The following is a 21,618-nucleotide window of genomic DNA, read 5'->3' on the forward strand; positions in this document are numbered from 1 at the left end:
GACCTTAAGGGAAAAAATTCAAAGAGCCCATGAGGGCATCCATGAGGAAGGGGCCTCAGCCTCAAAGGTCTGGCGGCCCAGAGAACACAAGGCTATCTTATGACAGTGCAGTGAAGCACTTTTTGGCCCCTTTCCCCTCCTCTGCCCCACTCCCCAACCCCAAGGGGGTTCAGCAACAGCAGCTAGGAGAGGAGGTGGGGAAGAGGGCCACCCCACCCCTTTCGACTCCACCTTCCCCAACTGCCACTTCTTTGCCAAGCAGGCAGGCCGCTTGCAATTAGCCCTTGCTGGAAAGGGGAAAACTCCCGTTCTTGGGTGAAGATCGAAGCGTTGATTACTGCACAAACTAAACATTTCTGTGTACCAACCTAAAATGAATGTAGAAGTTATTACCTGGGGACGACCCAGAGAAATCATGGGATTGCCCCGATCTTCAACCAGGGACAAGGGAAAATTCTTCCACTGAATACATTTTATAGGACAGTGGGAGACAAATATGGTTGCATTGCAATTACATGGTAACAAGTTATTCTTGTTGAAGTCCTGGATACAGACACAAAGACTGTCAGCAAATAGGACCGCCAAAGTCAGAGGATGCTATGACTACCTAAGGACCCCTGGATGTTTAGTCTCACTGCTTCATTTTACCCATGCCATGCCTGTCATGAGGATGACGCCAGCAAACTCTCATTGGCTCATATTTTGCCAATCTCCGTTCTAATCTTAATCCTTTAATTTTCACAACAACAATTTTCACAAATTTCCTCTGCTTGTTGAGCAAGTGCGTTAATGTTGAGTCTAACGCTGGGCTTGCAGTAGCAATTAATGCTGGTAAAATAAATCCTCACTTCATCCAAGCCCCAAGGAAACACAAAGGATGGAGAGGCGGTGCACAATTAAGCTGTGTACCTAACTCCATCATTTCTCCCCCTGGGGATCATTCCACTCTCCACGCGGTCAGGTACCCTTGACCAAGCTCAGCTTTGGCTCACGGTATTCCACCATCCACCCTATCTTCTCCACCCACTTAATTCTGCTCTCCCTGTAAAGCCTAGCCCTCTGTGCAGCCGCTCTCCCCAACTCGGTCCTGACACCTGACAGCTCTCAGCTAAGCAGATGCTCTTATCGACAGAAGGAGAAGGGGCCCAACAAAGGGAAGAGGCTTACACAGGGTCACGCAGCAGAATTAAGTCTGTCTTGGAGGAGAATTCAGGGTGCTGATACCCCATCTATGGCAGCAACTCTGCAGCACATCAGGATGGGAGCAAATTTCTCCTGGGGATGCTCACTCCCAGAGTGAGAGAATGAGCCTTGCGAGCATCCGATTCTAGGAAGTAGTACAAAGCAGTGGTGGGAGAGAACTGGCTTTTATTGGAGGAGCAGAGTGTGGCAGTAGGTGGAGGTCAAAGTGCACGGGATCAGGGGCTCCGGGGCTCCGTGGGGGAGGTGGCATAAGGCCAGGCTGGATGAAGGTGAGGTGAGTAGAGGTGCCACACCACAGCTTGCCCTGTGCTCCTCAAACAGCTGCACAGAGCCTTCATGTAGAGTGCGTGATAGTGGTCAACTTCCTCCTCACTGGGGTGGAGGCGCTGGGGAGGCCCACTGCAGGACAGGATGACACAGGTGAGGCGAGAGGCCTCTGCTGCCCACACAGGGGGCGGTAGCCTTCTTCCCTGGAGAGGGGCGCTCACCCACAGTGGTGATGGGCACGGCAAAGGGTAGCAGGCCCCAGGAGGTGGCCGAGAAGAGACCACGGCCCCAGAAGACGAGGGAGCAAAGCCCAGGAGCTTCTTGAAGGTGATCTGGCACAGATGCTGCCAGGAGCCTGTGGCAAAAGTCTTAAGACTGAAGATACCATTCTCCCCAAAGGAGTATACAGACACCAGGGCGGCCCTGGGAAGGGGAGGCAGAAGAGAAGAGGGTGGTCAGGCCAGCGGTCCCCGGAGTGCCCCAAGACAGGAGCCTCAGACGGCGGCCACTTCCTCCCCACACCCTGTGATGCCTTGCCCCAAGGCCTTTGGAAGCAAATGAAGATGGCAACAAAGAAAGATCTGGAAGGAGGGACTCACATTTCCGAGAAACACTTGTGAACTGGGCCTTCATCTATATATTTGTGCCTATGTCACAGGCAAACAAACAAGTCCAGGCTCTTGCCTTTGAGAGAGCAGCAGAAAGGGATTCGACCCCAGACCCCAGGGCTTCTGAGCCCAGGGGTCCTACTGTTTGAATTCCAGCCCTGCCTCTCTCTGGGGGAGGAAGCTGGTGAGATGGGCACACTGGGCACAGGTAAGCACTCAAGCGCTGACGTGAGTGCTGTCCAGGTGCAGGGCACAGTGCACGGGCTCCGGGGACACACAGTCCCACCTACAGGGACCTGATGTCTAGGGACTGAGAGGGTGGCCCCCAGACACACCGTGATGTTCTGACCATGAGGAGCGGCCCCAGGACAGGCACCCACACCCCACTCACCCGTGCCTCAGTGCCAGGTGCAAGAAGCCTTTCTGCTCCTGGAGAGTGAGGTGGTGCTCCCCAGGGACCATGGACAGGCACTCATGGGCACCCCCGACAATGATAACCACAGCCTGCCCCAGCTGGGGCTGGGACAGAATGAAGTCCAGGCCCTGGTGGTTCCCAGGACACATTCCTGCTGGCTCAAGGAGGTGGGGAGCAGTCACCACCTCCTCCGTGGCTCCCTGGCCCCTCACCCAACCCTTTAGCACAGGAAGAGTGAGCCCCACATCCCATTCCTTCCAACCCCCCTCGCCCTGTGCCCATGTCAGTGTGCCCTGCAGTGCTTCTCCCATTGAGGACACAGGGCACTTGCTCCAAGTTACTCGCTGATGCCCAGTGTGAGCCTGGCCAATGTTCAAGCCAGGTGCCTGCCCTGGGGGGTGAGTGGGTGGCACTCTGGCCAGGGATCCCCTCCTCGCACTCAGCTCAAGGCTCACCAAGGGACATGATGTAGCCATGATAGACTGGGAGGCGGAAGAGGCTGTCCAGGGTGGCTGTCCAGGGCCGATGCCCAGGAAGCCGCTGGGAGAAGCCATTGCTCTCGGTGAGGAAATTACAGAAGATCCCGGTGCACATGATCCCATGTGGGTGAGCGCCCAGCACGTAGTTCCGGTTAGGGGGCAGCTCCACTGTTTTCACCAGCTTCGGAGTGTTGGGTAGGATAAAGGGGAGGAGGCATAGAAGCTAAGACATCAGCCGAAAAGAACTGACCTCCCCCCCAACAGATTTCAGAGTTCAAGGTCCTAGGAGGAGGTCAAGGGCACAGGGGACCCCCTCTTGAACACCACTCTGCCCCTGCCCCATGGCCTGAGCTTAGGCAGCAGGGGCTCAGGCTCCATCACAGGGAGAGGCAAATAGGTGGGGGAAGTGGGGGACAGGGAGGAAGCAGAGTCCCTCTGGAGGGTGACCTGTCTCCTTGATAGGAGAATAGTCACTTAGGTGTTTCCAAAAGGTCTGCTTTCTCATCCACTCGGAAGGCCTTCCACCTTGGGGCAGAGAGACAAGCATGGAGGAACCCCCAGAGGCGCCAGATTGCCATCTCCCACTTCCGGCAGGGCCTCCTTCCATGGCTCACCTTGGCTGGGTGTGTCCCAGCCCAGGAAGAGCCCTACCAAATAGAGAACAGAGAGCCACCAGAGAGACGTGAAGAGGACAAGAAGGGAAAAGAGAGGGACTGGGCGAAAGAAGAGAAAGAAAAATGAATTCCCTTTGGAAACTCAGTCATTCTAGCCAACAGCTCTTGTCCTCCAGCCTCACTGGTGGGATCATCCCACCGCCTCCCAGCCTGACCTCTGGCCCTCTCCACCTCCCTTTGCCCTCAGACATCCAGGCAAGTAGGGTTCCAGCCCCCACTTCTTCCCTTGCGGCCCCCAGGCACCCATGCCTCTCCCCTCCTCTCACCCACAAAGAGCAAAACGAATACGTGTTGGTAGGTGCGCACTGCTTCCAGCCACTGCTTCTGCAGGGTATTCATGGTGGAGGAGGGCGGAGGGCGTGGAGATCCCGCTCCAGAGCTCCCCTCGTCAGGAAGGGCTCCAGGACTCGGAGGACGAACAATGGTGGTTTGGGGCCAAGCCCTTGGGGCATCCTGGGATTGGGTGTGTGCTGGGGTGTGGATGGCAAGATGCTTGGATCTGGAGCCCCAGACGCTTCCAGGCTTCCTCTCAGACTGATCTGTGAACTTCGTGCTCGGTGGGTCTGGACCCGCCCCTGGGCGGGGAAGGGGTGTGCAAGGGAGGTGTGGTAACCGAATTGACCTGGGGGAAGGGACTCAGAAGAATCGGGAGAGCGCACCAACTGGGTCCCAGCTGCTGGCGGGGGCCAGAAGCCCAACGGAGGCCGTCTAATCTCCAGTGCGGCCGCGTAGGCCCCTGCCCGCACGCTCCGCGTCTGTTGGCAGGTCTCCGGGAGTGTCAAGACCTTCCCGAGCCCCCGCCAGGCCCTGCAGCGCGCCCAGCCGTCCCCCGCCGCGCACAAACACGCAAACACACAAACACCGCGGGGCTGTTCCCACCTTTAATTTCACCCTTCCTCCCGAGGGCCTCGCGGGGCTCGGGGACGGCCAGGGCGGCGGGGGCGCCTACGTGAGGACCAGGTGCCCGTGGGCGGGAACGCCGTGGCGCGCCTTGCGCTCTGCGAACAACCATCGGAGCTGCTCCACGGAGAGCTCAGGCAGCGCGTCCGCCTGCGCCCGGTCAGGCTGTGGGCTTCGCGGCACCGGGATCGGGGTCCCCACTGTGGGCGGAACGGGAGGCGAGAGGGGGTCCTCGGGATCCCCCGCCGGACCCCTTCCCTCCCTCCGGCGGCGATCGTCCAGGCCAGAGCTCAGGGCTGGGGCAGCGGCCATAGGCCAGCCCGGGGGGCGAGGCTGGCGTCGCCGACGCGCGGCCGACAACCAGGATTTCAGACCGCAACCAGGGACCTCCACCGCCCGGCGCGCGGAGCCGGCGGGCCGGGGAGCAGATGGGGCAGAAGCCGGGGCTCACCGAAGGCGTGGATGGGCGCGCCGCAGGGGGAGGAGGCCCAGGGGCCGTGGAACAGCGGCAGGGCCACGCTCAGCAGCGGCTGCAGAGCTTTCTGCGCCCTCGGCACCCACGAGCCTAGCGGGCTCGCCAGCTGCTGGAAGAGCTCGTTCTCCCCGAAAGAGAAGACAGGTACCAGGGAGGCCCTGGGGAGCAGGGCTGCACCTGACTCTGGGCCCTGGGGCGCGCCGTGCTCCTGCCTCCACGGCTGCCCGGGAGTGCCCTGTCTGGCCACCGGCGCTTCTCATCGATGTTCCAGCGCTAATTGGACAAAACCCTTCAGATTCTGGATCCGCAAGCTCAGCGCTCCGGGTTTTGCCTCCAGGGGCCCTCTCATGGCCAGGACAACGGCCTGGCCTGGCCATCACTCCCCTCCCCATCCGCTGGCCGTGACAACAGATGGGAGGCTCTGGCCTTGTCCAGGGCACCAAACGTGGGGGGAGGGTAGAGGCTGGGAGGCCTGATGCCCAGATCTTGAAGAGAAGAGGGAGGAGGGCATGGGGAAAGTCGAGCTGGGACCAGGTGACCCCAGACTGGAGGAGGGCAGGTGGGAGGTGACAGCGGAGAGTGGGAGTCCTGAGCCGGGCCACCCCTCCTCACCACCACACATGGTATAGTCCTGGAAGGGAGGGAAGTGGAAGCAACAGGGCAGCATGAGCAGGTGCTGCCGGGGGCGGGAGAAGCCCGTGGGCCCAGTGCAGAAGTTGCCCAAGGCCCTGACATCCAGAAGCCAGTGAGGGTGGAAGCCGAAGAGGTTGCTGCTGGAGGGGTCCGACTCTGTGGTTTAACCAGCCGGGGGACAGAGGGTGCACCCCCCACACGGCGGGTGAGATTGGATTTTGGGGGATGACAGTCCCAAGAGTCTCTTCGGAAGCCCTGCTCCCACCCCACACACCGTTCCTGGATGCCCTGGGTGCCCTCACGGAGATGGGGAGGGAGTCACAGAAACGTCTCCAGATTGCCCAGTTGCGGACCCAGGCAGAGCAGCGGCCTCCTGGCCACGGCGCATCCCTGTCTCCATAGAGCCAGACCACATAGAGGACTGCTGGGACACAGGCCTGGCCTAGGAGTGCAAGGAGCAAAGTGGCCATGCACACCTGGGCCGAAGCAGGGTGGAACTCAGGACTCAGACATTTAAGTGCCAGGTTCTCACTTTGCCACTCCGGCTTCCATGGCTCCAGGCCCTTCTGACCCACCTACTTCCTGCTCACTCCTTCAAGGACCCCACCCGGAGATCCCAGCCCTGCCTCCCTCTCTCATGGGGAAGCTGAGCGCCAGGGGCAGGGGTCCGGCGGGCTCAGGGACTCACCGAGCCCCAAGAAGGAGAAGACCCATTGCAGGACACCAAACCCTTGGAGGCCCCGGTAGAGGAGGCTGGAGGAGGTTGGCATTCCATAGCAGGAGTCACACAGGAGCTGCTAGGATGCTTAAGGACACCTGTTTTGGCCCAGTCCACAGGCCCTGACCCCTGGCCCCACCCCCTTTTCTGCCCCCTTTGCTGACCTGCACCCTGGGCCCTCGAGCACCCCGGCCAGGAAGGATTAACCACTACCTGAGCTGCAGGGCTATGACCAGTAAAACCAAACGGGAGTGACCAGGGGTGTGGCCAACAAGCTGGGCTAGCAGAGGTCTGGGAAAGTGGGTGCTTGCCGGCGTGGTGTGTACCATTAACGGCAGGGCTCCCCCTGGGTCATCCAGGTTTGGCCCTTGAGGAGGAGACGACCTGCAGGATTTATTCCCTAAGGAGCAGCTTCGGCCTCTGTGGGGAGATGCTCCACCGGGGAGTCCTTTGCGGGAAAGGCTAAGGAGTGGGGAACCCCTTAAGAGAGAGCCCAGGGGGCTGTGGGCAGTCCTCACCACCCCCACGGCCCTCCCCAACACTGACCAGAGGCCTGTGGAGCTGGCACCTTTTCTGGGTCAGGGGACATCACTTCTTTTAGGGAAATCTGTAACACACTCATCAGGAGCCTCTGTCACATGCTCTCCCAGCTTAAAATACTTTCCCTCCGTCACAGTGATTCTCTGATTAAGGTCCCCCCCCCCCCCGTCCCAGCTGGAGGCAACAAGAAGAGTGGTACTGTGCTCATCGCTGCAACCCTTGTGATGGGAGATGCTCTGGAAATGAATGCTGGACCCACAGGAGACAGGATAAGCCAGCTTCCAAGGCCCAGCCCCTACTGCTCAGGCTGGCACACCCTTTCTGTCCCCGTCCCCTGCCTCACTCTCCTGCAGCTTCCCTATCTGGGGAGCTTGCCAAGAGGCGTTTTCTCCCGTCCCTGCTCAGCCCGCTTCCATCCACAGGCTGTGCAGATGAGGGTGGTGGAGGCTGGGGTGAGATCCTCAGAGAGATGCTCAGTCCACATGGAAAGGTGATGCAACCAGCCCCACCCCCCAGGAAGGAAGGCTTCACAGAGTTTGGGCAGGAGGATGGAAGAAGGGGATTCTAGCTGTGGATGGCAAGTGAGCTGTCAGAGGCAGGAAACGTCCCAGGACAGATGAATGGCTTCTACAAGGGAACAGTTGGGAGATAAATTCAGGAAGGAAGGCTGGTGCAAGGATGGGAGAGACCAAGCTAAAGGAGCATGGCCTGCTGTCCCCAGGGCGCCCTGAGGGATATGGGGAAGGGCTTGATGGTCCCCTGGAGGCTGGAGGCAAGACCAGCTCCCAGGAGGTCTCTTCTTTTTCAAGGCTGTTGCACATTCCCCTCTTCCAGGAAGCCTTCTTAGGATGACCCTCCAGGCCTTCCCCTTTCCTGATCCTGCCTAACTGAAAGCTCAGGTCTAAGAAGCTGCAGGAAGGCTCCAGCCTGGCTTCCCTCATTGGAGCACAAGCTCCAGGGGGCCGTCCTGGCCCAGCACTGTCCCTGGAGCCCGCTCAGGGCCACGCCCCTGCCCCCTTTCATGCCACCAAGTGATGGGAGAGTCAGGGAGAAGCGTGTGGCATGGGGCGGGGGTGGGCTTCCCTCCGAGCCCGACCGGGGAAGTCCTCCTTTTGGTCTGGCCCTTCTTAGGCACTTCCCCCAGCTCAGGCAATAAACGGGAGTGAGAAATGGGACCCCGGCGGCTTCCAGGTCCCCACCCTGCTCAAACAGTCTGCTGCTACCCTTCCGTCTTCTCCTTTTCTTTGGCGTAACCCCAGGTCTCCCCTCTACCCCGGGGGGCATGGGGGATACAGGGTCCGTAAGTGGATGAAACGCAATAAATGGACTCAAGAGTTACAAATCCTCCTTTATTGAGAGGGAGGCTGAGACACAATAATTTATCCCGTGGGGAACCCCCAGAAGCCCTCTCCCCATGGACCCTTGGGGGCTGAGGGGAGGGCCAAGGGGGCTCCAGGAGCTTCCTGAGAGGGCCGTGTGGTGGGGGGTGAGGAGACACATTCAGTCCCAGGCACAGCGAACAGACACTCAGGAAGCGAGGAGCCGGACTGACACCCTCCCGGGAGGGGGTGCAAGAAGGCACATTGGCAGGGGCGTTTGGCAGAGTGGTTGAGTGTCAGGGGTCAACAAAGGACACCATGATGTAGCGAGTGCCCCGAGTAGTGGGCAGCCCCTCATGGTAGTGGGTGAGCCGGCCAGGGTGCAGGAGCCCCCAGCCCTTCCGCGGTGACGAGACCACGCAGTCATAGCGCAGGAAGCGGCAGCCACCTCCCTGGGGAGTGGGGAAGGGAACAGGAGTGGAGTGTGAGCAGACATGGGGCAGGTCGGCCGGAGGGATAAGGGAGAGGTGGATTCAGGGTTGGGGGTGCTTAGGGGATCGGCAGATGGGGAGATGCATGGGGAAGGGGAGGCAGCCAGCCAGAAGGGTCCAGGAGACAATACCCACCAAGTAACAGGGACGGTGAAGAGGGCAGGCAAGGGGCAGAGGGCAACTGAGCGGGGTGAGTAGGGGGGTAGGGGGCAGGACACACGGTCACGGGTGAAGTGTGAGAGTGTGTGCGCATGTGTGTAGGGGCCCCCTGAAGTGGAGGGCGGGAGGGCTCACCTCATAATCCAGGCCCTTGTGGTTGAGGGCAACATTGAGGGTGAAGGTGGATGAGTCGTGATGCGGCCGCAGAGAGGGCTGCTCATCCGGCCGGTAGCGGACTACAAAGTTCATCACTGCCCGCGTCTGTGGGGACACAAGAGAAGAGGCTGGAGGGATGGCCGTGAGGTCCAGAGGGCCTTCTAAGGAGGTGACAGCCCCTGTCCAGGGACGGGGAGGGGCTGCAGGGGCCAAGCAGGCTCCCCCCAAGGCTGCTGTCCTGCAGCATCTCTTTCCGTGGGGCCCCAAATGCTACAGGGGCCAAAAAGTGCCGTGTGGAGCCTTCCAGCCGTGACCGGGGTGTGTGGAGGGGGAGGAGGCGGGGGGCAGGCTCACCTTCGTATGATAGCCTGGGAACAGGCTCTCGGTCATGGGCCCCACGTATGTCCTCAGCAGCTGCAGCCACTGGTCCTCAAAGCCCACCTGCTTCATGTGGATGTCCACGGTGGGCACGTTCTCGTAGCCTCCAGCCAGCCTTGAGTCCTGTGGGCAGTGGGCGCTGAGCCCCTGACACGGCAGTGCCAGCCTCCCCCCTCCCCTTGCTCCAGGCCTTAAAGCTGCGTTCCCTCAGTCTAGAAGTGTCGACCACTTCGTAGCTTGACCCACTCGTACTAGCTTAAGTCTCGCCTCTTCTGTGAAGCCCCTCGGTCCCTCTCGGCTGGGCCAAGGGCCCCTCCTGTGGCCCCTGCAGCACCTGGCTGCCCATCACAGGCCCTAGAAGCTGGGCTGCTGCTACTGACAGCAGCAGGTGAGCAGAGCTCAGCTGCACATGTCCTCAGTACGCCTGCACCCCCTAGGTCAGTGGGTGGCATCTGGGAACTGCCCAGTAAGTACTTCTTGAATGAATGAATGAATGAATGAATACAGTTGTGCCCCCTGTGGGCCCCTCCCCCTTGGGGATGCCTGTCTGCTTCCAGTCTCCTGACTGTATTTCCTTCCATCAGACCCAGCCCCACCCTCCTCTGGGGGCCCTCCCTCCTCCCCGCGCCCACCCTCTCACCTCATGCCGGCCTCCTGACCACTGGCCATAATGCTCCATCTCCTCCACCAGCTCATCGCACATCTGGTCTGACAGCAGAGGGAACCAGTACACGTCCGGGCACGGCTGAGGACAGGGCGGGGGAAGATCAATAGGGCTGGGTGGCGCTTGAGGAAGAGCGCAGCAGGGGGAAAGCAGGGAGCAGAAAGGGAAGCCAGGAGATGAGAGAAGCTGGGGGCATGGGGATCTGAGCGGGGACTGGGCCAGGGGAGGCGGGGCCACACAAGCTGGGAGTGGCGCTGAGGGCACAAATGACAGGAGGGTCCTGGAGCCCCAGGTTCTGGGACAGTGGTGCTCAAACTTCTTTACAAAAATGTCATTTTGCCTGTAACATGGATATACCCAACAGCTGAGAAAGGATCACTGATCAACGCCGGGGTGAGGCCGGAAGGCCTGGCTGCTCAGCCTTTGCCTCACCTCGCCTGAGCAGAAAACCCTAAGGCACCCAGGGGAAGTCGGTTTGAAATCCACTGATCTGGGCAGTGGACTCAAGGGCAATGGCCATCGGGTGGGCAGGGGTCCGGCGCGGGGCTCACCTGTTCCACGAGTCCCTTCCCTTCCAGGGCCCGGCTGTAGTTCTCGTGAATGTACTGCTCCTTCCAGTCCTGGGGAGGGTAAGGGGAGCGCAGGGTGATGACGCCCTCCTCGCTCCTTCTGGTCCCACCCAGGAAGCCCCATCCCCGGACATCCCCCTCCTCAGGCAGGAGCAGATCCGCACACGGGGAAGCGAGTGTGCGTGTGAGTGTGAGCGCATGTCCTCCTTTAGTGAAGGGCGGGGCACATGCATCCTCTGAGCGAGGGTGCCCCTACTCACCAGGGGGTTGTCAAAGATCTGCCAGAGGTCGGGGTGCAGGTGGTCTGTGTCGTACCGGGAAGTGGCCAGGAGGCGGCCAAATTCGTGCCGATTGCTGAGGTGGAGGAAGATGCCCTGGAGTGGGGGGAGGGTGTGAGACGGAGACACGAAGTGGCTGCCTCCCAGCATCAGGCCCCCAGGCCCCACACCCCGGACAACTGCCCCGCTCACCTGGTCCCGCAGGCTCTTACAGAAGGCCATGTCCGGGTCAGTGTCGCTGCTAGAGAACACCTCCTTCTGGGGCAGCTCTGTCCTCAGGGTCTCCCCACGGATCACATATGCCTGGGATATGTAGGGCACGTTCCACACGCCCCTGGAGGCACCCACACTAGGGTCAGCTAGGTGGGGAGCCCCCCCACAATTCTGCCCAGTTCATCCTGGGAGCCTCTTCCCTCAGGGCACCCCACTCTCTGACCCGGAAGGTCCTCTTCCCTTCTCTTGTCAAGCACCTCTGGCCACAACCCTCTCATGTCCTGCTCCACCGTCAGTCCCCACCCCATAGCTGTGGCAAGTCTGACTGGTGGCCACACTAGACCCCTGAGACTGGGGCCTGGGGATAGGGGGCAGGCATGTGCGTGGGCCCAGGTCAGAAGCGGGGGGAGGGGGGCTGCCGCCCCAGCAGGGCTTACACTCGCTTCCGCTGCACCAGCTCCACGTAGTCCTCGGAGCGCGCGTAGTACTCGTCGGGGCTCAGGGCTCCCCAGAAGTTGGACCACAGCTTCCCGTGGCGGGAGAGCATGGGCGCGATCACCTTCCTGTGGACAGGCGGAGGTGAGCGCCGGGCAGAGGCGAGCCCACGCCCAGGGAAGGAGGTGGGGACTCTTTGGGGGCCCTCCGGTCGAGCCAAGCAAGCAACCTGTTCTCCTCAATGAGGATGCGCAGGGTCTGAGGGTTGGTGATGACGGCGTCGGCGTCCAGGCTGAAGTAGAATTCACACTTGGGGTCTTGCCGACAACTGTCCCTGGAGGTGACAGACCAACGGACGGATGAGCTGAAATGGGAGCAGGTTGGGGGGAAGAGAGGACTGTAGGGTGGGGGAACTCCTCCACCCGCCGAGGAGAAAAGTGGGCAGATGCACCAGAAAGAGGAAAGGAGGGCAACTCGAAGGAGTGCAGGGTGGGGAGCTTCCGCCTTGGGACCCCTAGGTCCTCCCTGTGTGAGCGGGACAACGGAGGGCCAGCACGTGTGCTGGCTGGGAGGGCACTCGTGTGGAGGCCAAGGAAAGGCTGGACGCCGAGTGGAGAGGGAAGGCGGGCACAGTGGGAGGCGGGCACCCCCCTTCACTCCCACCTGTCCTCCCCATCCTCACTCACATGGCCATGTCCCTGGCCTCGCCTGGGGTCAGGGCCTCCTCTGGCCCCACCAACTTCACAGCTGAGAAGTGGTCCTGGAGCTGGGGCCAAGAGTCCGCAATGTGGGGCTCATGGTACACCTCCTGGAGATGGGGGGAGGTACAGGGGGACTGAGAGGGCAGAAGAGATGGCGCCTGAGGGGCAGGAGCAGGGCAGGTGGTGAGTGGAAAGGTAGGAAGGAGTCGGGTCGGGGGCGGGAGTTCTGACCAGGGCAGTGGCCCTGGGGAGGGCCCACAAGGGACGGGCTGCCAGGGTGTCTCACATTGTTATGCAGGAAAAGGGCGACCCTGTCCGGGGGGTAGTCCAGGAGCAGCAGCCGCTGCAGGAAGCGGGGCAGGAACGGGGTAGGTTGCTCTACAAACACAGCCAGAAGCACCCGGGGGGGAGGCTGGAAGAGAAGACACGACAGGGCTCAGAGGAAAGCCTGGGCGCCCCACCTGGTCTGCCCTCCACACTCTGCCAGGTTTGGGGCCCCCAGGAGCTTTGTCCCCTCACTGTTCCCCAGCTTGGTCTCCCCATCCCCGTTGCTTCAGTGCGCTCTCCTGCCCCACCCTGGAACCCCTCCTCACCTGCCCCCCCGGGAGTGTCCTCCGGTCCAGGTCGCAGTACCCACAACCTCCCTCGGGAGTCCAGCCTTTGGGAACGTAGTTTCCCAGGTAATTCAGCTGGAGCTGTTGGGAGAGATGGTGAGAAGCCGTGGGGGGCAGAGGAGGTGAGGAGGGCCGGGGGTGAGGGAGGTCAGGAAGACAGGCAAGGGACACTGAACCTCTCCCAGCACCTCCACTGCTGGGGCCGGGAGGATCAACTGCTTAGAAGGGCTGGAGGGGCTGGGCCAGGGGCCGTGGGGCTAGGACTGACTGGGGCAGAGGCTGGGGCCAAGGGTGTGGGCCATTGGGCACCTTAGTGGGACCGTTCCCATGGACCACAACAGGAAGCGTGTCGTAGGCCACATTCCGGATACGCACACGATTCCGATCAAACTTTAAAACCACCTCATCTGGGGAAGAAAAGCCAGGCTTTAGACTCCCTTTCTTTTGAAGCTGCCAAGCAACACGTGCTTCTAGATATCAGGGGAAGCCAGTTTCTCTAGAGGACGAGGGACCGTGGCTCTGTGGGGGGAAGGGATGGGCTACCCTCTCTCTGAGGGGACAGACCAGGCAGCTGTCCCCTGGGGGGAGCTCCACCCCACCACCTATATGACCCGGGCAAGTCACTAGCCCCTCAGAGAGGCAGTTTCCTCATTTGTAACAGGTGGAAAAACAGAGACCCTCCTTTTGTAGGGCTGTTGTGTTAAAAGAAATCACAGAAGCACAGCCCTGGTCCAGCTTCGACGCTGTATAGTCATGCGTTCCTTAACGAGGATGCGTTCTGAGAAGTGCACGGTTACGTGATTTCATCGTTGTGCAAACATCACAGCGTGTCCTTACACAAACCTAGATGGGATAGCCTACCACACACCTAGGCTACATGGTACTGATCTTATGGGACCTCCGTCGTATATGCAGTCCGTCGTAGACTAAAACATCGTTATGCGGCACGTGACTGTACGTGTTCAATAAATGTTAGATATGAAGACTGCTGAGTTTATTACTACTAGCACAGTGCAACTTACTCTATCAGCCATGCAGATGTGTAATGAATTCAACGCAAAGGTGAGTTAAAGCCCACCTCAGTTCCCCCAGGAGCCCCTCCTAAATTCAGGACCCCCAGCAGCAGAGGCCTCTCTCACCGCCCCGCCCCCGCACCCCCATTGCCCTCTCCTCACCTAAAGCCCCATTGAGGTTCTGAAAGATCCGGGATTTATGATCCAGATTAAGGCTGAGTTTCTCCTGGATGGGATGAGATGGAGCAGTTAATTAAAGAAGGGGTAGGACATCACCTCGCACTCTTCCATCGTCCCCAAAGCCCTTTATGCCTTCTCTCCCATGCAGCCTGAGGCCCGCCCTCCCTCCTCCGCCCCTCTCCACCCTCAGTCCTGGGTCCAGGTAGAGTCGAGTATAGAACAGCTGATCATCATCATCATCCTTGTACTTCCACTGGCGGACGATTTGGTGGATAGTGGGGGCGAAGCCAATGAATCCTGTGGGGGGAGGAGAGGTGCGCAGTCCAAGACTCCCAGGGTCCCACCCACCGGTTCCCACTTCCTCTCCAGCCCTCAGGCACCTGGAACGCTCCCTGCCCCACCACTCTTGGCCCCTCTGCCTTGGGCACTCTGCCACTCACCACCAGAGTTGAGGAAGCGCTTCCCTGTGCCCACCTCAGGGTACTGCTCTGCCAGCCCCCACTCGGGCCAGCAGAAGCTCTCCGCAGAGAAGAGCAGGCGGCTGCCACTCTGGACGAACTTCTTCAGCAGCTCCGACGGGCTGCCAGCCAGAATCACATCGTAGCTGGGCGAGGAAGGGGAGGATGAACAGGACAGCCATGAGGGACCTCAGTATCCTCACCCCCGCCTTCTGCACGCCCCTCCCCTCTCCCCCCAGCCCCTTTACCTGTCCACAAACATGATGACCATATCCTCCCGGTCTGCATATTTCTCCATTTCTTTCTTTAGCCACCTGACCTTCTGTCCTCCACCAACCGTTCGGGCCACATCACCCCCTCGCCAATCCTCTCCCAGGCCTAGGGTCTACGGGGGAGACCCGCCATGCCAGGGAGGGGCTTAGCCGGTCAGGCCCTCCTGACCAGGCTCACCGTGGGGCCCCAGGCATCCAGCCCTTAGCCCACTCTTCCTGCTGTAACCCCCGCCGCAGCCCCTCCCCCCCCACCCCCGCCCAGGGCCCAAGAGGACGTCCTGCTCCTCACCCGCACAGTGTAGTTGAAGAACTCTGCTGACCGCAGGAAACGCCGGTATCCCTCCGTCTCGGCTGTGGCCACAGTGATCACCAGCAGCTTCTCTGTCACCAGCAGAGAATTGGCATTCGGGACCCGCTCGCCCAGCTCTCTGCCCCACGCACTCAGCTCACTGCAGGCCCCTTCCCCTCCCTGACTCTGCTCCTGTCCCTTTCCTCTTTTTTCCCATTCCCTCCTAAACTCTTCTCACCCAGAGAAACTTCGACCCCGTTGAGAACCGGATGGGAGTGACACCCAGGAATTCGGTGTCAGCAAGCACGAGGAGGCTGGAAACTTCGTTCAGGGTGGGGAGTGGGCGAGGGGCCACGTGATTCGGCCCCTAGGAGCGCGCCGGCCGTGGGAGAGGAGGGCCGCCCCTTCGAGGCCCCGACCCCCTGCGGGCCGGACCGGCGGACACGTCAGCCCGGCGCCCACTCGGCCCTCCCGCGCCCTCCTGGGGTCTCACCTGGGTTGACGGGGTCGCTGCCCCGGGGACGGTCGGAGGCCGAGGCCGCAGGAGGCGGCGGCAGCAGCAGCAGCAGCAGCAGGAGCAGCAACAGGAGCCGGGGTCCCGCGCCCGAGGAGGCCATGGCGCGAGGCGGGCCAAGACGGCACCCGGCCGGCACTGCTCCGGCTGCGTGCCTGGATCCCAACTCCGGAGCGGGGCTCTGGGAAAGGGGGCCGGGGCTGCCGTGCGGCCGGCTGCGAGGAGGAGCAGGGCAGGGGCTCCGCCCTGGAAAAAAGGCGTAGCCAGAGGCTACAGAAAACTCTAGATGCCGGCGCCCCAGACAAGGCGAGGATTGTCCCGGGGCGCGGGCGCGCGGAGCGAGCGGAGGGGACGCCCGGCCGGACGCGGGGGCGGGGCGGGGCGGGGGCTCGGGCTGGCGATCAGGCGCCGAGGACTTTGGTCAGAGCCAGCCGGGCCCACTGGCCGCCTGACACATGAGGAAACTGCAACCCGGGGAGGGGAAGTGGCCCCTAGTGGGTCCGGCAGGACTCGGAGGCGGGTCTTTGCCGCAGCCCGGCCCAGAGCGGCTGGGCGGAAGACAGGAGAACGAGGCGGCGGCAGCGGAGCCGGGATGAGTGGAGGAGCGGGCGGCGGGAGGGGGAGGGCCGAGGGGTCTGCGGCCCCAGGGGCAGCCTGGGGTTGAGGTTTCGGCAGGGGCTCGCCGGGGACGCCTCGGATTGCCCGCTCAAGCCTGCCCACTTTCTTTGGTAGTCCGGCCCATCATTTCTGCTGCCCCGGGGAGAAGCTCCAGGGGCTGCCTTTGTGAAGATGGCTTTTTCAGAATGCCCAAAGGAAAATGACATTTCTCGAAAGACCACTGGCATCACCTCTTTAAAATAACCCATTTCGGGAGTCCTGCAAAGTACACCACCACACTGAGGCCGGAAGTAGTTTTGCCCCTATTAAATATGGCGGAAAGCTTTCTCGTCTCCAAGGGAACATCACAGAAGGAATCAAAGCCGTAGGACTATTCTGCGCACGCGCAAAAAGTACACGCTGCCGGAAGTGATGGTGCCCCTACCAAAGCGGGAGGTTTAGCACGCGTGCGCAAAAAGGCTCTTCCGTCAGCTGTATTGTGGATAATGGTGGAGAAGAAAACCTCGGGTACGTGAGCCCCTGACGCTTGGCCCCCTTCCTGCTCCCAAATCCGAACCTGGCCTAGGATTTCCTCACCCTGTTATTAGTCTCAAATCTCTTTCCCGGCCCTCGGGTTCTGGCGTCGAGGCAGCCCCCTGAGACCATGCATCCGTTCACCCTTTATTGGAGCCTGCTCCAAGCCGGGCGCTGGGGATAGAGAAAGGAAAAAGATCATTATTATCTAATAACTGGCTTTCTGGGAGGGGGACAGACACGCATACCCAGACATTGCATTTCAGAGTGATGCGTGCTGTGGCAGAGGGATGCAAAGCGCCAGGGCGCAGGAAGGAGTGGCGTCAGGGAAGCTTCTGGCTTTGGGGAACCCAGCTTCTGGGAAGGAAGGGCCCGGGAAGGCTTGGCGGGGAAGAAAACTCTTGGATTGAGTCTTGAAAGTTGAGTTATGGTTTCGCTCTGTGCAGGTGCGCGGGAACTCCTTCCCGGCAGCGGGAGCCGCACGTGCAAAGGCAGGAAAGCAAGAAAAAGCAAGTCGCTTAGGAAGCCAAGTTCACAGTTCGGGGTTTGCAGAGCAATAGTAAGAGAGGCTGGAGGGCTGGGGAACAGTACACTTGAAAGGCGTTGTATACACTGCCGGAGAGTTTGAACTTGATGGAGAGGGCAGTGGAGAGCCACCATGGGCTTTTAAGGCAGAGGAGTGACGGAAACAAATTTATCTTTTAGAAAGGCAGTTCTGGCTGTGCCGAGGATGGATTGGACGGACTAGAGCCGCGCTGTCCAATAGAACTTTCTGGGATAATAGGAATGTTCTTAATTAGCACTGTTCAGTATGGCACCCATTACCCACAAGTGGCTACTGAGCACTTGAAATGTAGCTAGTGTGACCCAGGAACAGAATTTAAAATTTTATTTAATCTGAACTGATTACATGTAAAGTTAAACTTAAATAACCACATGCGACTGGTGGCTGCTTTGTTGTGTAGCACAGGTCTAGAGGTTGGAAGGCCAGTTAGGAAGCTGTTGAACAGTCCACGTAAAAACAGATGCGGGTCGGAACACTCTGCCTGAGTGGTTTGTAATCCATCCAGTCTGTCACTCCTTAAAACCCCGCAGTGGGGCTCCCCCCTCACCGTGAAATCCCCCGATCCAAATTCCGTTAGATACTTAAAGGTAAGACTCCTAATGGTCTGCCTGACTTCATATCCCCCACCCCCACCCCACTCACACACACTCACACATGCCTTATCTCCCAGCCATAGAGGACTTCTTTCAACGTATTGGAGGCACCACAGTCTCCCATCCAGGCCATCTCTCAGGCTGGTCCCAAGGCCTGAGACACCCTCCCCTCTCCCCCACCAGGCTAACCTGTATTCCTCAGTCAGGCCCTAACCTAGACCAACTTTCCTCTGGGAAATCTTCCTGACTGCCCAGATTAGGTGTCTGTGTCATGTGCTCTGTAGCATTTTGCGCTTCCCTGTGCTTGCTGGCTTGATCAGGTGTGTTGCCCACCAGGCTGTCGGCTCTGGTTGTGTTCCCAGCACTGAGGGCACTGCCAGGCACCAGAAAGGGAGGCAGTGTGGTGCAGTGAGCACGAGCATGGATTTTGATGCTCAGCAGTTCTGGGTTTGAATTCTGACCCAGCTACTTACCAGCTATGTGAACTTTAGACACATTCTTACCCTCTGAACTTCAGTAGGCGGGATGATAATGATACTTATCTCGTGGGGTTGTTGTGGAGGTTAAAAGACTCTACTTATGCAAAGAGCTTGGTATAGTGCCTGGCTCAGAGTACACACCCAGTATTAGCTACTGGCGCTAATGCTATTATTATGGTTATAAGCACTCAATAAATATTTGTCTAATGAATAAAGAGATATCTTCTGTAGAATTATCAGAACCCCGTGAACAGCTGATATGGTAATGAAGAGAGGTTTGATATAACTCATAGGTTTCTGGTTTGGATGTCTGCATAGAAGGTTCCATTCACTTAAAGAGAGTCTACAGGAGGAGAAGCAGAATTGGACGGGAAGAGTTTTAATTTTGAGTTGATGGGGTCAGTAGGTGATTTCCTGCAGTTGAACAGCCAGTTCTGGAGCTCAGGAGAAGGCTCTGGATTGAGAGCATCACTTTCAGAGTCATTGGCTTGTGGGTCATAGTTAGAGCGTTTGTGTTTGGATTAGAAATCCTGGGAAGAGCGTATAGACTGGGAAAGACAACAGGGACAGCCATCTCCTTAGAGCAGAGAGAGTAGCCAAGATGGGAGGCTGAGAAGCGTAGCGAGAGAAGGAAAACTTGGAGTCATGTCAAGGAAGTAAGTGAATGTCCTCTTTCCATCCAAGGGAGATAGTCAACACAGGCTCAGGATGTAGAGAACTCAAGTCAAAGGAGGATTCTAGAAATGCACACTGGGTTTGGGCTTAGGAGGCATTGGTATCCTGAGCGTAAGTGGTTCCTATTGAATAGGAGTTGGTTCACTGGGGTTGAGGAGCAGACAGGAGGTGAGGAAATGAAACATCTCATGGACCACCCTCTCAAGGAGTAGCTGTAAAGTTGGGTAGACATGTGAGAGTTTAGCAGGTTTTTGCATTGAAGGGAAAGTACCAGTTGAGGAGAAGGGGTTGAAGATGCAAGAGGGAGGAGAAGACTCGAGCTAGAGGTGAAGGGTTGGGTTTAGCAGTGGGACTTGGTGGGGAGGTGGCTGCCCGTGCAATTATGTTTGCGGGTGGGCTGAAGGATGAGCATCTGCATGTGGGTGGCCTGTTTCCTTTGAGGCGAGAAATGAGATTGCTGAGCCTGAAGACCAAGTATATTACGGTCCCAGTGGAGCCTGGAAGCAGTGAGTGTACAGTGGTTGGTATGGTTGTGTGATTTCTGCCAGCAGTGGGAGGTCTCCAGGATGCATTTCATTGGCTGGGTCTGGGGTTGCGAGGAAAGGCTGGGGCCAAAGGACTTGAGAACAGGCGTGAATGACTGAAATGGCAGTCTTAACTGAGAAGGACGCAAACCAGAGGAGCTGATACAGATATAGGAGCCAAGGACTTGGTGAGTAGGATGGGATGAGAGAGCTGAGGCTCCCCACCCTCTGGACATCTTGCACACCCTGCCCGCAGTCCAGGCCGCCCCAGCTCCTCTCCTCTGTGCCCGCCATAACTTTGCTGGCCCCGCCCATCTAGTTCGCTCCCAGGACCCTGGACAGCGGCGGGTGCTGGACCGCGCGGCCCGGCAGCGCCGCATCAACAGGCAGCTTGAGGCCTTGGAGAATGACAACTTCCAGGACGACCCCCACGCAGGACTCCCCCAGCTCGGCAAGAGGCTGCCTCAGTTTGATGATGATGCAGACACCGGTGAGGCAGTGGAGGAGGAAAGAGGGGCCAGGGAGACAGGCTGAAGGAAGGGGGAAGGGTCTGCCCAGGTCAGGGTTGTAGAAGGACATCGAGCTGGGGGCAAATGACCCAGGAACTCCTCGGGCTCTGCCAGGGACTGGCTCCTGTGACTGCGAGCCAGCCGCTTGCCCCTTGCTATGCCTCAGTTTCCTCTCATGTATGTAGAATAAAGAAGATGGAGCAGATGAGCTCTAAGATCCTTTCCAGCTCTGACATCAAAGCTCTGGTTTAAGGAGTTTGGAGATATAGGAAGGCTGGGATTGGAGAAGGGGGGGAGGGGAAAGGATGGTAGAGAGAGGCCGACTCAGAAGCCAGATGAGTATGTGGGCAGGGAATGGACACGTGGGGATTGGGAAGGACAGGACAGAGAAAGATGGTGTCTTTCTTGGCACATGCCAAGTGACCGATTGCTGTTGACCTCTAGGAAAGAAAAAGAAGAAAACTCGAGGTGATCATTTTAAACTTCGTTTCCGAAAAAACTTTCAGGCCTTGCTGGAGGAGCAGGTGAGAGACGAGCTGGCTGGGGAGGACCCCAAAGGGAAGGGATGAGCCCGCAGAGGTCCTGTCTTCAGCGGGTGTCTGCTACCTGGGTGAGCGGAGGCATCATGGGGCCTGCCCTGTTGTCTCTGCAGAACCTGAGCGTGGCCGAGGGCCCCAACTACCTGACAGCCTGTGCAGGGCCCCCATCCCGTCCCCAGCGTCCCTTCTGTGCTGTCTGCGGCTTCCCCTCCCCTTACACCTGTGTCAGCTGTGGCGCCCGGTACTGCACTGTGCGCTGTCTGGGCACCCACCAGGAGACCAGGTGAGCTTGGAACCTCCCCTGGGTCCACACCCTCTCGCTCCTAGCCCCACAGCCTCCCAAACCCCTCTCCTCCTCCTGGGCTTCCTCTGCCTGCAGGTGCCTGAAGTGGACTGTGTGAGCCTGAGCATCCTCAGAGGAAGGCCCTGCGTGCGTGACCCCGGCTTTGGAGAGGGCCTCAGCAAAAGGAGAGGTGCTCCTCCTGGACCAAGAGAGGAGCCGTTCACTTGCCCAACCAAGCAAGTCTTATCCTTTAGGGAAGACTAGTCTCACTCCAGGGGACTGTGGCAGGGAAGTGGGCCGAGCCCTCACAGTGCTGTTGTAATAAAAGGTCTCATGCAAGGAGGAGCCACCTGTCTGGTCACAGGATGTTTTGGGGGCAATGGGCCGCTTGTCTCTCCTACTCACTGCTCTGTGTCTTGTCCTCCTACCTGTCAATCACCACTCCCACCGTCTGCCTCTCTTGGGCCCTGACCGTGACAGAGTTTGTCCCATTATCCTGCCATCCCCACGTCTCTTGGCTGCTGCTTTATGTCACCTTTTTGGTTATTGATTTAGTCATTAGTTTTTGCTTTTTGTTTCTCTAGTTCCTCTGAGCATCTTTAGGGTACAGCCAGGTCCCAGGACTGGTGACAGGGAAGTGGAGTGAGGGTTGGGGACAGGGATGCAGAATGATCCTTCGTCCTCTGGTACTTAACCAGACAGGAG

At 59.2% G+C, this 21,618-nt stretch overlaps 3 protein-coding genes and 1 long non-coding RNA gene across 6 annotated transcripts; 2 read left to right on the plus strand and 2 right to left on the minus strand.

The window, feature by feature from the left end:
- Positions 1–1,327: 1,327 nt before the first annotated feature.
- MOGAT3 (monoacylglycerol O-acyltransferase 3) lies at positions 1,328–6,424 on the minus strand. The gene is given in 15 exon segments (XM_070232574.1): positions 1,328–1,491; positions 1,494–1,529; positions 1,532–1,597; positions 1,674–1,769; positions 1,772–1,893; positions 2,470–2,647; positions 2,949–3,156; positions 3,430–3,497; positions 3,587–3,685; positions 3,913–4,268; positions 4,596–4,746; positions 4,998–5,145; positions 5,448–5,506; positions 5,634–5,810; positions 6,343–6,424. Coding segments are annotated over 15 exon segments (2,010 nt in total).
- A 1,823-nt stretch (positions 6,425–8,247) lies between these two features.
- Positions 8,248–16,070, minus strand: PLOD3 (procollagen-lysine,2-oxoglutarate 5-dioxygenase 3). Of its 3 annotated transcripts, none has more exons than XM_005598666.4 (19): positions 15,595–16,070; positions 15,102–15,193; positions 14,789–14,925; positions 14,523–14,686; positions 14,267–14,379; positions 14,065–14,128; positions 13,199–13,296; positions 12,869–12,970; positions 12,562–12,687; positions 12,261–12,382; positions 11,804–11,908; positions 11,577–11,702; positions 11,119–11,260; positions 10,909–11,022; positions 10,631–10,699; positions 10,056–10,160; positions 9,392–9,538; positions 9,017–9,142; positions 8,248–8,683 (listed from the first exon to the last, which is right to left on the minus strand). In XM_005598666.4, the coding sequence occupies exons 1-19, from the start codon at positions 15,716–15,718 to the stop codon at positions 8,528–8,530; spliced, it is 2,232 nt and encodes a 743-aa protein (XP_005598723.1). In that variant the 5' UTR covers positions 15,719–16,070; the 3' UTR covers positions 8,248–8,527. The 3 variants fall into 3 exon arrangements, with proteins under 3 accessions (XP_005598723.1, XP_023511148.1, XP_005598722.1); XM_023655380.2 differs by having other exon boundaries at positions 11,804–11,938; XM_005598665.4 differs by having other exon boundaries at positions 10,909–11,260.
- ZNHIT1 (zinc finger HIT-type containing 1) lies at positions 16,055–21,258 on the plus strand. Its single transcript, XM_001504461.6, has 5 exons — positions 16,055–16,740; positions 19,902–20,072; positions 20,536–20,615; positions 20,744–20,913; positions 21,010–21,258. The coding sequence occupies exons 1-5, from the start codon at positions 16,719–16,721 to the stop codon at positions 21,029–21,031; spliced, it is 465 nt and encodes a 154-aa protein (XP_001504511.1). The 5' UTR covers positions 16,055–16,718; the 3' UTR covers positions 21,032–21,258.
- LOC138917098 (uncharacterized) lies at positions 17,199–19,771 on the plus strand. Its single transcript, XR_011424598.1, has 2 exons — positions 17,199–17,305; positions 19,607–19,771. It is a non-coding gene; the product is annotated as an uncharacterized lncRNA (long non-coding RNA).
- Positions 21,259–21,618: the final 360 nt, after the last annotated feature.

Source organism: Equus caballus, chromosome 13 (genome assembly GCF_041296265.1).
Source record: "Equus caballus isolate H_3958 breed thoroughbred chromosome 13, TB-T2T, whole genome shotgun sequence".
In the NCBI taxonomy this organism is placed as follows: domain Eukaryota; kingdom Metazoa; phylum Chordata; class Mammalia; order Perissodactyla; family Equidae; genus Equus; species Equus caballus.